This window comes from Hetaerina americana, unplaced genomic scaffold, assembly GCF_022747635.1.
Source record: "Hetaerina americana unplaced genomic scaffold, ioHetAmer1.1.p SCAF_10, whole genome shotgun sequence".
NCBI lineage: Eukaryota > Metazoa > Arthropoda > Insecta > Odonata > Calopterygidae > Hetaerina > Hetaerina americana.
This window is the reverse complement of record NW_027286070.1, coordinates 59634441-59650077: the sequence shown is the minus strand read 5'-3', so window position 1 is coordinate 59650077 and position 15637 is coordinate 59634441. Positions and strand designations below refer to the sequence as shown.

General features: G+C 38.4%; 1 protein-coding gene across 1 annotated transcript in view; it reads left to right on the top strand.

The window, feature by feature from the left end:
- Positions 1 to 15637, top strand: part of LOC139700343 (protein cappuccino-like) — a 171451-nt gene that overhangs the window by 129742 nt on the left and 26072 nt on the right. The window contains exons 4-6 of the mRNA XM_071598982.1: positions 6570 to 6745; positions 9864 to 10011; positions 15133 to 15255. Of these exons, the coding sequence (XP_071455083.1) occupies positions 6570 to 6745; positions 9864 to 10011; positions 15133 to 15255 (447 nt within the window). The remainder of the gene's footprint in view (positions 1 to 6569; positions 6746 to 9863; positions 10012 to 15132; positions 15256 to 15637) is intronic.

The following is a 15637-nucleotide window of genomic DNA, read 5'->3' as shown; positions in this document are numbered from 1 at the left end:
TGACCACAGAAGAAAAAGCATTAAAACGATCTATGATGTACTTATTCTGCCGGAAATGATTCGCGAATGTGGAGGTGGTTGAAAGGAAAGCTGAAGTGTTTCGATCCACCTCTCGATGCTTATATCACTTAACTAACAGAGCGCTGGCGTGGGGTCATATTTCTATATATCACTATATACAGCTCCTCCGCAGTTTCTATCGCTTTTCTTTCAAAAGTTTAAATAAAATACAATTTTTTCGGCGATTAATTGCAGAAAAAATCGTATGATTTGTCTCCGGGCTAGGCCTAGCCGGTCAAAGCTTTCAATCAGCACTCCTCAAATCATTCCAAAGAGAATTAGCGTTCCATCATTCTTTAAATGTAAATTCTCAGAATGTAGTAAAAAATATTTACTGAAGTAACCTTTTCATGCTCCTTTGTGTCAGTGCGAAATATTAACGAATCATTTTATCATTGATAAAGACAAAAGATTTAACTTCACTGATGAAACGCAATACCAAACAAATGTTTTCTTTCAGTTTCTGTATATTAGTTTCTTTAACTACGAGGGTCATCCGGAAAGTAGTACCCGTTCGTGAAATAAAGACACAAAAGTAAATATTAACAAACATAAAAAATTTTATTTGAAAGAGGATACTTTAAACTACTTCTCAACATAATCTCCAAGCAAATTAAGGCATTTGTCATAACGTGTGACAAGTTTCTGTATTCCTGCTGCATAGTCCTTCGCCGCCAGCTCATTGAGATACGCGAGGGACCCATCTTGCACAAATTTTTGCATAATGCAGATGGTGTTTAACAATTTCATGAACAATTGTTCGAGAAACATTGGGAAAATGCTCACAGATGTCATCAATTGTGACGCGCCGATCGTTCCTCACGAATTCGTCAACTGAGCTCACCAGTTGGTCTGTAATGACAGACGGTCTCTCCGAACGCTCATCGTCGTGTGTGTTCCCCCTCCCCATGTTGAAGTTGCGACACCACCGCCGAACAGACGACTCGTCCATTACATTGTCTCCATACACCTCCTTTAATTGGCGATGAATATCACATGGGCGAACGTTTCTTGCATTGAGGAATTTAATCACTGCCCTCACTTCACAACTGGCGGCGTTCTCAATTTTTTTAAACATTGTAAACAATCACAGAAACAACACAGGCAATGCTAGCGTCACGCAACTTGGCTCAGAGAAGGCAGACAAGCCACTGAAGCTATCTGACCTCGTCCAGCGGCTACTCGCGTCGTCAGCACTTCATGCGGCACGAACGGGTACTACTTTCCGGATGACCCTCGTACTTCATCGAAAGTTACCAATTTAATAAAATTTTAACATTACGATTGTGGATGGATTCCTGTGCATTATTTTAATTAGTTTTTTAGTCGCAATGAAGGATCAGGAGTACGCGGTTCTTAGCAATTACGTGGGAGACAATCCGAGCTTCACAAGTTTTGCAGGATCGCGAATTTATGTCATGCAGCGAACCCACAATGACAGTATACAATCCGAAGGTTGAAAACACAGAAAAATCGCGGTTTGGGTGAAGCTGAACATGTTCAGAGTAAAAACTTTTTTTTAACTGAGGACCATCTGGCCTGTAGCAAACCAACTTATCCGTCTTTTCGGCTTACCTCAACATCTTCCCATTTTCGGTTCCATCCCAAACCCCAGCAGAAGTGTTGGCCCTAGCAGTTCTTGGTGAAGGACAACACTACTGTCCAACGTCACGAGTACTTCGGCATGCTTCCAAGGATTAATTCTTGTCTTTCGGGCATACTACGACATCATGTTTAGTTGCTGCAAGGCAAATCAAAAATCTTTGAAGATTGGATGGATTGTGAATTTGTTGCAGCGTATTTTATTTTTCACATCGCAGGTACTGAGTGATAGGCGAAATTCAACGCATGTCCATTTTTACAACTCCCTTTCTTCCCTAAACCCTCAGACGACAAGGATATTCGGAAAGGACGACAACGATGGAATGTAATTAATTGATATGGCCTTTTCTTCATCTTCAATGGGGATTTTTGCAAATGGAATGCCGTTATTTGAAATAGGTCATCGTTAAGTTCAAGTGGACAACGAATCAATTAACTGGCGGGACTTGACATTACAATGCGTTGTGGCATGAAAATTCCATAGTACAGTCGATGCGGAACAGTACCGCGTGGTCCTAGTATCATGAATCATTGTTGGATTTAATGCAAGGAAAATTTTGTATTTAATGCAAATTACACTCCAGTGTTTTTCATGCTAAATATGAAACGCTGTCGTTAGCGTATTTCTGAAAAAAAAATGTTCATAGTGCACTTTGAATACAATATACTTTCTTATGAAAAACAACGCAGTGAAGGTTTCACCGAATTCAACCATGCATAGAAATTCGCGCGAATTGTATCGATTCGCAATTGTATCGGAAACACGTAATCAAAATGCAGTTTTGTGTTTTCGATACCGCACCAGTTTTTATGTTTTCGATACCGCACAACTCCTCTGGGATAAAAAATGAACGTTCTGACACCCGACGCCGCACTTGCCGTCTCAACTTTCTTCATAGCCTTTGGGGTCCTCTGTGGTCATCGACTGTGTTAGCCGTTTCTCCCATCCCCCCTCCCGACTACGACCCACTCACAAGCCCCTTCCCATTCCCTGCCCCCCACTCCCCTTCGGGACTCAGAGGACTTTTAAAACGCCTTCGCATAAGAAAGGGACAGCGTCCGAGAGAAAGAGCGACTGACCGACGACTCCCTTGACTCTCCGTCCCCCCCCCCTTCGACCGTTTTCGCCATTCAAGCCGTCGTGGGACTTGTGGGGGGAAAGGTATTATGGGTGCGCGGGTTGAGAGACATCGACTCTCTAGCTCTCCACCCTTCGACGTGCGGGGGATGTTCGGTTGACGTCGGCAGTCTCTCTCGGTCCGTCGCCCGGTGGTCGTGGGCGGCACGGAGCGGGACTCGTCTCGGGTCTTCTTATGAAGTTTGGTGACTTGAGCGGGTTGGTGCCAGGCGTTCGCTGTGGGGGAGTTCCGGTAAATGGTGTCGTGGGGTGGGAGTGTGTGGGTAGGTGGACGCACATCCATAGGCTCGGGATTTAAAAGGAAAACACCTGTGCCGGCGTTGTCTGGGGATTTCGGCAGTTATCCGGGTGGAGGGACTCCGGTGGCACCGACGGCCGGAGAGATGTGTTTGTGCGTGGAGCTGGAGAAAATGCACAGAAATGAGAGGTTCTCAGGTACGGAACGGTCGGTAAAGTCAAAACGCGGACTAGGAGAAATGAAAGCCAACCCTCCGATTTCAAACCGAATGCTTCACTTTTAGGGTTGTTGTTTTTTTGTCGTTTTTTAGTACCCTGCAGGCCACCGCTGTAAATCGATTGTGAAAATTTGGTATTTAATTATAAATTGGTATCCAGTTGAAAAGCATGTGCAAATATTGCATAACGGGTAAACGTCTTCTAAGAACTTGAACGGGAAGCAAAGTTCTTTGTGGCTTGAGTAAAACATTTTTACCATTTGTTCATGGAGCTGTTCGCCTTGAAACGGCGGGAAACTCTGTTTGGCCGAATTAATCGACTCCTCAGTCTTCTATTTCTTTATCTCCTACTTCACATCTCAGATCACGTTCTTAACTAGATAGTGGAGTTTTGAAAGTAGTGCACCACCTAGTTAGTTTCTATATATCCACTTGTGTAGTGTACATGGTATCACAATGGATGGTACCTCAAATTTGAGGGTGGGGAAGTAATTCAAGACCTTCATCACACGTCTGTTGATGTCTGAGTTGTTGGTTAAATACAATGAGCCAAACCGAAAGGTAGGTCAAGAACTTCAATAGTAAGATAGGTTTATTTACTGACGATGCCGTGATCTACGGAGATATGCCTGTTTCTGAGGATAAGGCAAACTTAGCAGATGACCTTATGCAAGGGTGGCATAAAAAGTATCGGTCTCAATTTTTTCTGACGTGACTGTACGTCGCAATGCTCAAGCACCGTGTATGCTCCGTGGTGGGTGGTCTGACCTTCAACAGGACGCAAGCGCCAATCGCCTGCGAGCATTTTTTCAGGCTAGATCGTGTTTTTAGTGGACACCTGTCGAGTGACTGTGCAATTGCAAAAAGCGGCGACCGATTGGGCAGCGGTACGCCATCAAATTTTGGGTTGGACTGGGGAAATCGGGTACGGAGACTTGGGGCACGATTCGCTAAGTGATCAAGGATGAAAGCATGTCACAAACTGCAGTTTTTAATTTGCACAAGCTCCTTAAAGATGGCTTAGAGAATGTGGAGGACGAGCCCCGCGCTGGACGGCCGTCGGTGTCAAGAACCGATGAAAACGTGCAACGTGTGCGTGATCGAAGATCTTATTGATATTGATAAAATGACAGTTCACACAATTATCACTGAAAATATGGCGATGCGAAAGATCTGCGCCGAACTCGTTCCGAAGGTCTTGAAGGAGGACCAAAAGCAGAGTCGAGTGTCTGCTTGCGAAAATTTTCTGCAACGCCTTTAAGAAGACCCCCGACCACCTTACTGTCCCGACTTGGCACCTGCAGATTTCTTTATGCTCTGAAAAGTGAAATCCTCCCTCAACCATCAAGGAACCCTAACTGCCATCAAAGAAGCTTGCAGGCGCACGCTTAAGGACTTCCCGCAATCCGCCCACCAGGGAGCCTTCGAGTCGTGGAAAAGCCTCTGGAAATAGTGTGTCGACGCTCAAGGGATTGTACTTTGAAGAATTTTGAAGAATTGTAGCAATATCTGATACGAATCTATTTTCCCGAAACTTTTTGCCATTACTTTATATACGTTTTTATACTTTTTCATACGTTTTATACTTTTTATACCTTGTAATGTTGGTGTGACAATTGGAAATTAGAATTAAACTTAAATTAGTGCGTAATGATGAATTTTTGGAAAAAGAGACATTCCCTCCCAAACGCCTGTTGCATCAGGAACACTGAAATAGAGAGTGTAGACTCGATTAAATACTTAGACGTAACCCTTACTCACGAACTCTCCTTGGTGAAACATATACAGGGAATATGTGGACAAGCTAAAAAAGGGTTTATTAAAATAGTGCTGGGAAAATGTGATGATAGCGTGAAAGAGAAATCTTATCTTACGCTTGCTAGACCTAATTTAGAATATGCTGCTAGTATTTGGGACTCTCGTGAAGTTGGATTGATTGAGAATTAGATCGCGTGTAGAGAAGAGGGGCTAGATTTGTAAAATGTGTTATAAACTGAGAAACTTATCAAAATTACTAGAGGATCTCGGTTGGGGGAAGTTGCTCCATAAGTATGCCCACCTGGGGTACATAATGGATCGAAGATTAAATTACAGATAATTAATCTTCAGCCCCGTCAAAGTATGGCAGGAGAGATAATGTAAAATACATCAGGAAATTTAGCTGTAGAAATGTTAGATTTGAGGCGTCATTTTTCCCATGAACGTTAAGAAATCAGAATAACATTGTCCAATTGTGCCAAGGGGAAAAAGTATTTTGTTTCAAATTAGACTGGTGTGTAATTACCCCCTACCACATACTAGAGCGATGGCTTGCAGGGTGCTCTCAGGGAGTATGTATGTAAAGAGTACCAAAATCGAAAATCAAGCAATTTAATTTGACTTGCCGGCCGGATTAGCTGTATCGCAGAGTGCTAGCTACTTCTGGGATTGGATATTTCTGGTTTATGGGAAGATTTACATGCTAGTTTGGTTAATTTATATTGATTTATATGACCGAGAACCCAAACCCTGTCTAGGAGATGATGATAGCGGAAGTGGTCGCTGGTCATTCTCTTCAATTGGTCATAGGTATTGTGGTACCCAATTATGGAGAACATTGATTTCTTAAAAGGCAAGGAATGTTTATGGGAATGGAAAAATTTTGTATTATCAAAGGTTTACTGCTCTGATCCATGAACTTGTTTAAGCAATTCCCACTCTTAATGTTAGTTTGTCATCTTGACATATGGCAACTTATTTGTGACACTTCTTCATTTTGCTCTCCCGTACAAATGATAACGTTTACTACTTCATTTTCTAAATGAGCTCCTGAATTGAACTCTTGTTTATTGTATTTAATTGACGCATTACCAATCATGTAGAGTCATCGTCATACACCGAAATACTTCTTACTACAATACTGTTTTAAATTAGTCGAAGATCAAATGTAATTCATATTTGATATCCTTGTTGTTGCATATTAAATCTACTTGATTGTTTGGCATTAGTGACTTTCATGACTTTCCTTTAATTCAGAAAATGCCAAAGTGGGTGCATGAAAAAAATCAAATTTTTAATTTGATGAAAGGGCAACGAGAAACAAAAATTCCAAGGAAATAATGTTGGGTATCAACAAAGAAGGTTCTCCAATGTGTACTTATCCTCTCAATTCATCACAAGCACATTTGTGATTGCACCAATAATATTCTGGTGCTACTCGCATTTCTTACGATAAATAATTGTTCAACCGTTTAAATATTCATGTACTTTTATTAAAACAATGAATATTCGATATTTTATTCCAAAATTTATATATGCCTTTATTTTCTTTGTAGGCCAGATGCTCATCAATTGGTTTGTGTCAGCCTTTGGGGAGGACCACTATCTTCGTTTACTCCTGACCCCACAAGACCTTCGCATCCTAGCAGTTCAGTTCTGCACTCACATGCTGGCTGCAGGTGTCATTCGGCAAATTCCTGACAAAGATGTTCCGTTAGAAGCTCTCTTCCGGGTAAGAAATGCATATCGCATTATGCGGAAGGAAAATATAACATCCCAACAGGTAGTTTTTAGTACCACGAAAGTTGCTGTGCAAATTCAGCTCTCAGCTCTGGGAATTCAAAGACTAATTCTTATAGATGAGCACTCCATTTACTATAGCAGTGATTCCCAAAGTTTTTGGTTCTCGCTTAATCTATGCTTTGAAAAACGAACTTCGATTAATACACTGCATTCCAATCATGCACTACATACATACACTGGATACCATACACTGTAAGTTTGTCAAAAACTGTGCCTCCACTGGCACACCATGGTTCTTTGCATGGGAGAGAATTCACAGTTTCGGAGTATGAGTACAGGTTGTTTAAAATGTGTGGACCAACCAAAGTTCCAAGTTCTTAAGCAGTCTACAATGGTTAAAAAAACTCTGAAAGGATGATGTGTGTGCAGATCCCCACCTGGGAAAGGTTTTATCTGGTGGAAAACTTGACAATGTTGCTAAAACCTAATGCCTTTGGGTTAGGAGAACTGATAGTTGGGAGGGTATGTCATGGAAGAGAACTGCAAATAGAGAAGTGAATGGGCACATGACCCAGCAAGGGTTTCTCTGGTTGGTTCCTCTACCCATCACTTGCCTTACCTCCCATAATCCCCTTCTTTCTATGCCACTAATGCTCACTTTCCCCTGCTTCTCCAATTTCCTCATGCATCTTGGTGCCCTGAGCTTTGGTTTTCTCTTTTTCTTGGGGTGAATGCAAAGAAGCTTCTTAATCAATCGTTATCTCCATCCCCGCTCTCCCTCTCTGCTATCCGGGAAGTTATTTTCTTCCAGCATATATATTCTGGGGAAGTTTTTAAATGAGCAAATGCAAAATACATGAAAAGATCAAAGTATCTTTTGAGGCCAAATTATGAATGGATTAGAGGCTTTTGAAGATATGGTTGTGTAGGAGAATTGAAAAAGTGAACTGGATGGAAAGAATAATAATTGTAGAAGTTATGTGCATGATATTGTAAGAGTATTGGTTGTTCAGTTGTTCAGAAAAAATGAATGCACTGTTTTTAGGGTGACATTTGGATGTTGAAGACCATATTAGAGGAGAGAAGTTTTGAAGGGCAGTACTAAGAATGGAGAGTTGAAAATGGTTGATTGTAATGTAGGATGTTACAGTCTTTGGTGCTTGGAGGGTGGAAGTATGCTGGCATGATTTATCCCTGGATCAATCATAAACTTATCTTGACTGGTGAACTACTCTCAACAATAGCTATGCAAAATACCTAAATCATAGTGTTATTTGAGATTTATTCGATTTACAACAATGAAATATGTTGGCCCTTAGGCTCTTTTGAAACTCTAGTCCTCATTAACCCTTTGCCTCTCTAGTACCCATGATTGGGAACCACTTCACTGATGAATTCTGACTTGCTATACCAGCATGTATGTATTTAATATTTCCATTTTTGAGGGAGTGATACAGTTTCCAAATATTTGGAAAACAGCCATTGAATTCATTAATCCTTTATGTAAAATTAATTAATTCCATTAGATAATGCTCAATTACTAAATAATTAAAAAAAAACAGTTATCAACCTTAAGTTTGGTTTAATAGCTGAAGGTAGAGTTCATTGAGTGCAAAGTCCAATCGAGTGTGAAACTCATACATTAGGGTAGGGGATCAGTATCTCTCACTGTGCACCCTGAACATCTGGTACCTGCAAAAATCACAAAGCTTGAGTGATGCTGAGAGCGCTCATAGATGTTACCCTGAATCAAAACCTCTTTGTCACCAGCCAAACACTTCTCCCACTGGACTACCAATTCTTTGCTAAAGATGTACTTGATATTATTATTTGGTACTCTACCATTTGAGGTATTTTTTGGATGGACCCTGGGTAACTACCACGATATTTCTTAACCTCAACTAGCAAGGTACATGGCATGGCCTGACACCTGGCACTACACTAATACCGTCTTCATTCCGCTTACTTCTTTCACATACCTCATTTATCTAACCCCCTCTATTACAGTTTTCAGCCGTCGCCAGCCAAAATATAGAGACACTCTTCCATGCTCCTATGAATTTCTCATAATACCTATCCCCTCTCCTCCGTATCATGCCCAATATTTCATTTGTTTTTCTTTCCTTCTATTTCTTCTATTTGACTTGCAGCAATCAAACCTTTGCCATCCTTCTCCTCTCCCACATCTTAAAAGCCTTCAGTCTATGTTTTTAATCTTGCTTTAATGATCATATCTATAGACCATCCAAATCCACTCTCCATATAAATTTTAATGAGTCTTTTCTTAACATTTCTCATTTCTCAGTGACTGTTGTCAATCCCTCCTCCTTGCGATAACTTCTTTGCATGATGCAATTCTTGACTATTTTGACTATCTTCGTCCAAAACACTTCCAAGAAGTAAACTCTGCCATATGCCTTAGTTGGCACCTTCCTATTCCAGCCTAACAGTCTCAAACCTTTCCAGAGTAATTTTTCCTGAAATTTTTTTATGGCATTAAATGACCATAGTGGAGTACCTAAAGTAATCCAGTTAATTGTGTGCTATTAATTGGAATAAATTACACTATAAAGCAAACTCACTGTTGAGATAATATGGGTCTGTTAGCTGAAGAACAGAGAGAAGCCTTCATACGTATTCCAATAATTCTTTAGGTGCTATAAGCACATTGAATTCAAATTAATTCACAATGCATTACTCCCAGTGTGCTTCAAATCTCAAGCTTCTTCACTAGAGAGCTATTCTTCAAAGATCAGTCTGTAGGTAGATTTGTAAAATTCATCATGCTTATGCTTTTTCTAAATTATTTTCTCCTCAAGCAACATCACTATAATCAATCAAACTTTGCATAATGTTTATCATTAATAATATCAATATATTATCATGCTGCATCCGTGACTAACTGCATCATTTTAACACTCTTGGTAAAGGACATCTTGTGTGCTTCATTACCCTCAGCCTATTACCATTCACTACCAGGCACCTCATGTATACAATTAAACGGAGTATGATGAGTAATACTAGTAAGGATGAGGATCCATAGTAAGTGACCTTATGAAATAAAAGAGAATGGTATAGCAATTAATTATATTACTTTTGCATTACAGCCGGATCTCATGTATTATTGGGCCCACTCAGAGGTTCCAATTGCCCCTCCACCCACCCCTGGCAAGCTCCCTCCTGTGTCATGGCCTCCAAGTCTTCCTGATCTCGCAACAGCTGCTCCACGTCCGGGAGCAAGGTACACTGAAGCTGGTCAGTATATTTTTGTTATAACCAGTGCCTATGGAGAGTTAGATCTTTTGTGAGCCTTGGGGCAGTTGGGAAGAATTTATTTGGACATGAAAGCATTAGTCAAATTATTTATATAGTCTTCAGTCAATGTTGGAAGTTAATTTTATTTTGTAAGGAGCTCATGAAATATTTTTTTTAAATCATATAATATGGCAAGCCAATTTTTTCCTTTTTGTTAATCTACATTAATTCATCTATTCAAGAATCATTAATTGACATTATTTCTGTTATGAGTGGTAATAGTCATTGTAAAATGTGCTCAAAGAGCAGCTTCCAACTTTCACTGAGGAATGTACATACTATATGCCAAATAGATATAGATAATGTTTATGGTTTCATAAGTCAGTGGTGCCCTAACTCTTTGGATTGTGGTCCACATTAAAGCTTTCACAAGTAATGGTGGTCTTCAGGATCTATTTTGCTGAGAAAATATTAACTTATTGTGAATTAGCCTGCAGCCAATTGTAATTAAACTTTTGTACAATTCCTTTTTTGGCAAAATAGATGTCATTCACCTCACTTTAATTATTTTACAAGTTTATAGCATAATATACTCTTTCAATATGTTTACTTGATGAGAGTGTAAGAAATTTTTTGCTTTCTTTAATTTTTTGCAATAAATTGAGTCACAAATTCATTTTCAACTAATTCTCGATCAAAAAGTCGTTCAGACGTAAATGTTCCATTAGGGCATGTGCCAATTGCCCTTTTGTTAAATAATTATGACAAAATGAGATTCATGGAAGAGTTATTGAAGGAAATGGCCTTTACTAAAAATGACAAAATGTTACAACTGTGAAACTGATTTACATTAATTTTTGTGCCAACAAATATGGCTAATTTGTTAGCAATGTAAATTTTATGGTGATTCAATAAAATGTATTGGATTTAATGCGATGCAAATTTCATGTTAATCAATTTGAAGAATGATATAATTTGCTCACATACAATACTTGTGCTTTGCTCTGCCTCTCTATATTGGATTGATACATCTGCAAATTTAAGCTAAAGTACTGGATCAGTTTTGGAGATTAGTCTACCACAAGGTGGTAGACTAATCTCCAAAATTCCGAGCAAGGGTTTAAATTGAGAATTTACTGTAGGTTGATTCTGGTACCCATGGATGAATCCTTTGTGAATAAATCTAAATATTAAGAGAGGTTCTTTTATTGAAGTTGGGGAATTAATTTTTACCAGTGTAGTAGCTGTACAGAAGTGTTACTTTAACGGTTAAATGGTATGCGTATGCCCTGTGCAAAGTAACATTAGATATAAGAATAGGCCACACATGGAGTGAGGAAGTAGAGTTGGCAATATTCCCAAAGCCTTTTCAGAATTTGCGAGTCGCAAATTTGAATAAAAATATCTGAATCGAAAGACTATTCATAAAAAATATTTCTTTGATTCCTGAATATAGATTCAACATATTTCTGGTGCAAGTGGTTTACATAAAGGTCATAGTCACCCAGTCACTCATGGCAAATTGGTAAATGTAGTTTGATTCATATTTAAATGTTTGATTTTGTTTGCTTTCCGGGAGACTCTGGTGGTCCATGTGGCCCTAGGTTATGATACTTTTACTTGCTGTTTAAGTAATACTTATTTCAATTCCATTAGGGCAAAAAATGTGTCACAATCACGGCAAAAAGTAATGAATCTACTGATATGGAAAAAACTGCAAAATTGCAAGCTTAAAGTTAAATCATCTGCTCATGCACTGTGCAGTTCACTTGCTTGGATATCAATGTAATGAAGCTTTCCAAATCCCTATTCTATGAATGGCTGCAAAATTTGGGGCTTATATAGCCCCAATTTGGGGCTCCAGATTAGTCCAGTGGGCTCTAGTTTGGGCACCACTGATGTAAATGATTTTTTAAAAAGTTATTGTTTATGTCTACTTTAATTATAATAGTCAATGCTGTTATCAAGCTCAAATAAACTCTTAAATTTACCTTCTCTTTCAAACCTCATGTAACTAAGGTATTGCTCGGTTGGATTCTTTGGATGGTTGCTGGAAAAGTGTGATGGATGGAATGGTTATGAACTATTTCCTTGAAGAGAAATAAATTAATTGGTCCATTTAAATTTCCTTCTGAAAAATGGAGTATCGTCACCCATCTCTGCCTTTATTTCAGGGCATTGCTACACCCAAAATCTTTCCGCATTTCATGCAATAATCCACCGATTAGCCTCTATCCTTATGCCAGATTTTAAAATAAATAAGGAACTTAAGGTAATTAAAATGATAGCAGTTAACAAAACTCATCCAGAAGAACAAATAAATAAACTTTGGTGGAAGAAACTTACTAAAATAGCTGTAAGCAATATTTACAACCCCTAATATATAAAAGATCCCCCCGCCAAATGGTGATAAGTACTCTATCTAGGAAATATTTCTCAAAAAGCAATCAAGAATTTGCCGAAAGAAATAATTAAATTTGCCTTTTACTATAATTCATGCCTTAAGGACCTGATCTCCCACACTAAACACAAATTTTCATCCAAGATGAGAGAAGAGTGTATGAATTAGTGTTCTCAGAGTGTTCCAATAAGTATATTGGGTGAATAAGATGGGCATTTAAATAGAGGATAAAAGAGCACAAAACATGTGTAAAGAATATAAACATAAAATCCCTCTTCGCAAAGCACCTCATCGAAAGTGACCACAGAAGTTACTTTGTAACAAAAATTCTTCATTTTGAAAGTAGAAGTTTTAGACTCGATGCATTGGAGCACTTGGCAGTTTTTAAATGTGTGTGTTGCAAGGACGAACTTGCACACAAAATTTTATAACCTTCTAAATCCCTACTCCTAGGTCTACCACCCTTTTAAGTCCAGTGCTCCACATAGGGGGTATCCCCCTCCCAAAAAAAATTAGCAGCCAAAGATTGATGTTGAAAACTTTCATTCCCTTTCCCTCCCATCGTCAATTTAACCTTTTTACCCACCCATCCTTCCTTCCCCTCCCTCTCTGACCAACCCTCCCCTACTCAGGAAGTATATATACAAAGTTGACTTCTGTGAGGACCACCTGATGATGATGTTCAACGTTAAACTATGGGTTGTGTTCTAAATTAAGTGTGGCATTACAAAGTGAATAATTTCATTTCATTTTAATATGCAATATAAATTCCATAAATATACACCCAGGACAACAAATTTGAGCAAATTGAACATTTTCAGTACAAGAGATTGCCGAGGTTTTATACAGAAAGCTAGATCAAGCCTTCTGTTCTGAGAGTTAGGGCAATTATTAATTAGGTAAAAGTCCAAGAAATGAATTGTCTAAAACAGTATTTTGAGTTTCACAGATTTTGGTTGGTAAACTGGGTCTTAAGTCACAGTTCAAATCACTGATATTGTTATCACCCAGCCAAAGATAATCAGCAAATTGATTGGAGGTACTAATGTTTTCAATGTTGTTGCAATACTCGATAAATACAAAACCAGCCTTTAATGCCAGCTTTGAGGGAGTGCTCAATGTTTGGTGAAAAACATTATGCTGTCAACACAGTTGTATCATATAAATGATAGCTAGAGCACATTACTTGACTTAACTTCATCATCAGACCTCTAATATTTTGGTAATAAACTCCAAGACAAGAGAGCAAAGTTTTTAGTTTTTCGTTTCACTGATGATTTCGAGTGTTGTTAAAATAACTTCTTACTAAATTAGGTTCACTATCACTCTCCCTTTTATTTAATTGGTTCAGAAGTTGACGATGATAATGATGTTCATGGAATGTTCTGTCATTCCTAGTCACAATGTCATTAGCTAACTTTGTCATATTATTTAAGAGTATTAGCATGAAGAGGACTCTTAAGAAATACTTTAACAGGTTGCTTTTTAATTAATTGTTTTCTATCAAGACGGTGTACTTGAATGCCTTCTTTGGAAATTGAAGGAACTTGGTTGTTCAAGTACATTACTTGTCACTAAAGAAAGGGTTTTGGAAGGAAGGAGAAGTTTTGAAGTGTAAAGGCTTAACAGAACCGAGGGAAGATTGATTGGAAGATGAAGCAGGAGGATAACAGATTATGGAGGTCAAGCATAGTTGGGATTTGAGGTCAATGCCTTGTGAATGGGTATATTGGGGAAAAATGGGATGTAGTAGGGCAATGTACACTTATGGTAGGCCATGTAACATAGATGTACCTGTAACTTATGTACCTGTGGATTTCTCTTCCCTTAAGTTTTTCACAGGCTATTTCCAGTAACCATTCTCTTAGTTAACCTAATATGAATTAGTAAATGAAACTGGAACCATATTTTCCCCTTAAAGGTTACAGTTTAATTACTGGAACATAAAATGTGGAGCATCAATGAATCAATTTTCCCAACTGTAACTTTATCACTCCATAGAGTCTAAGTTCTTCAAACTAAACTAACTGTCCATGCACACCTTCTGTTTTCCATCCTTGTTTTAACCAATCAAATATTTGGATTATCTACTAAAGAAGCATAAATATAAGGGTATGAAAATTCATAGACAATGAATTTTATTCTGTTGAAATTGAGTTAAAATTATTACAAAAAGGTGTCATTTCTGATTGTTTCAAAACATTTCATAACCTTTAAAAAATTTTATTTCTTTGAAATTCTCTGGGACTTTAATAATGAAACTAACTCTAATTTAGGGAATGTGTTCTATGTATACAACTAAAACAAGCATTTCCAAGTACCTACCCTTGTACATATTTTCACTGGTATGGTTTCATAATTTACGAAAAAACATCAAGTGATACATTACTTTCTTCATGATTTAAAAACTTCGAAAGTTGGGTGGCATGGATTCCTGATCATATATGCATGCAATTTTGGGTTGTCAGGATGATAATGTTTAAACTAATTGTTTAAAATCCCAATAATGAGAACTTATATGAGAACCCTGTAATGACTCCATGTTTCCTACTCAAGTGGGATATGTTTTTTGACTTAATTTGGATCTCAGGTGGCAAAGAGAACCACCCTTAAGGTAAGATTTCTATATTCCCATTCATTTGAAGGGATCTTCAAGGAACATGTGGTTCACCTGATTTATTAGCTTTGCCCAAACCCAAATGTTTCAATGTGTCCTAAAGGAAAGTCTCCAGAGGCAGTGAATGGGACCTATAGGGCAGCCTCATTACCAGTTACCCCTGCTGTGGAGGATACTTCTGCAAAGACTGAGGAAGAGAAGTCAGGAGGTGGTGAAAATGGCCAAGGTGGGAGGGTGGGAGTGCCCACCCCATTGTAGAAGCAACCACTCATCTATCTCTCTCTTGTGCACATTGCTATTTTTATTTGCATCATTTCAGTATTGATGCATAAACAGCTGCCTGACCATCTGTTTTGTGCATTAGTTTATTGCATGACTCTACAGTATTATGTTGGTAATTGGCTGTTATTGTATACATTTAACATCTTTTTATTAATCCACAGGCTTTGATGAGTAATGCTAACTATATATTTTTAGTGGGTATCATGTATCTTATCATTTGGAAATGTTTTCTGCATGCTATAACTGTTATATTTATCAAAATGATTTAATGCCTTTAGGTTTTATGTTTTCTGTAGTGGAATGGATGTTTTTTCAATAAATATTGT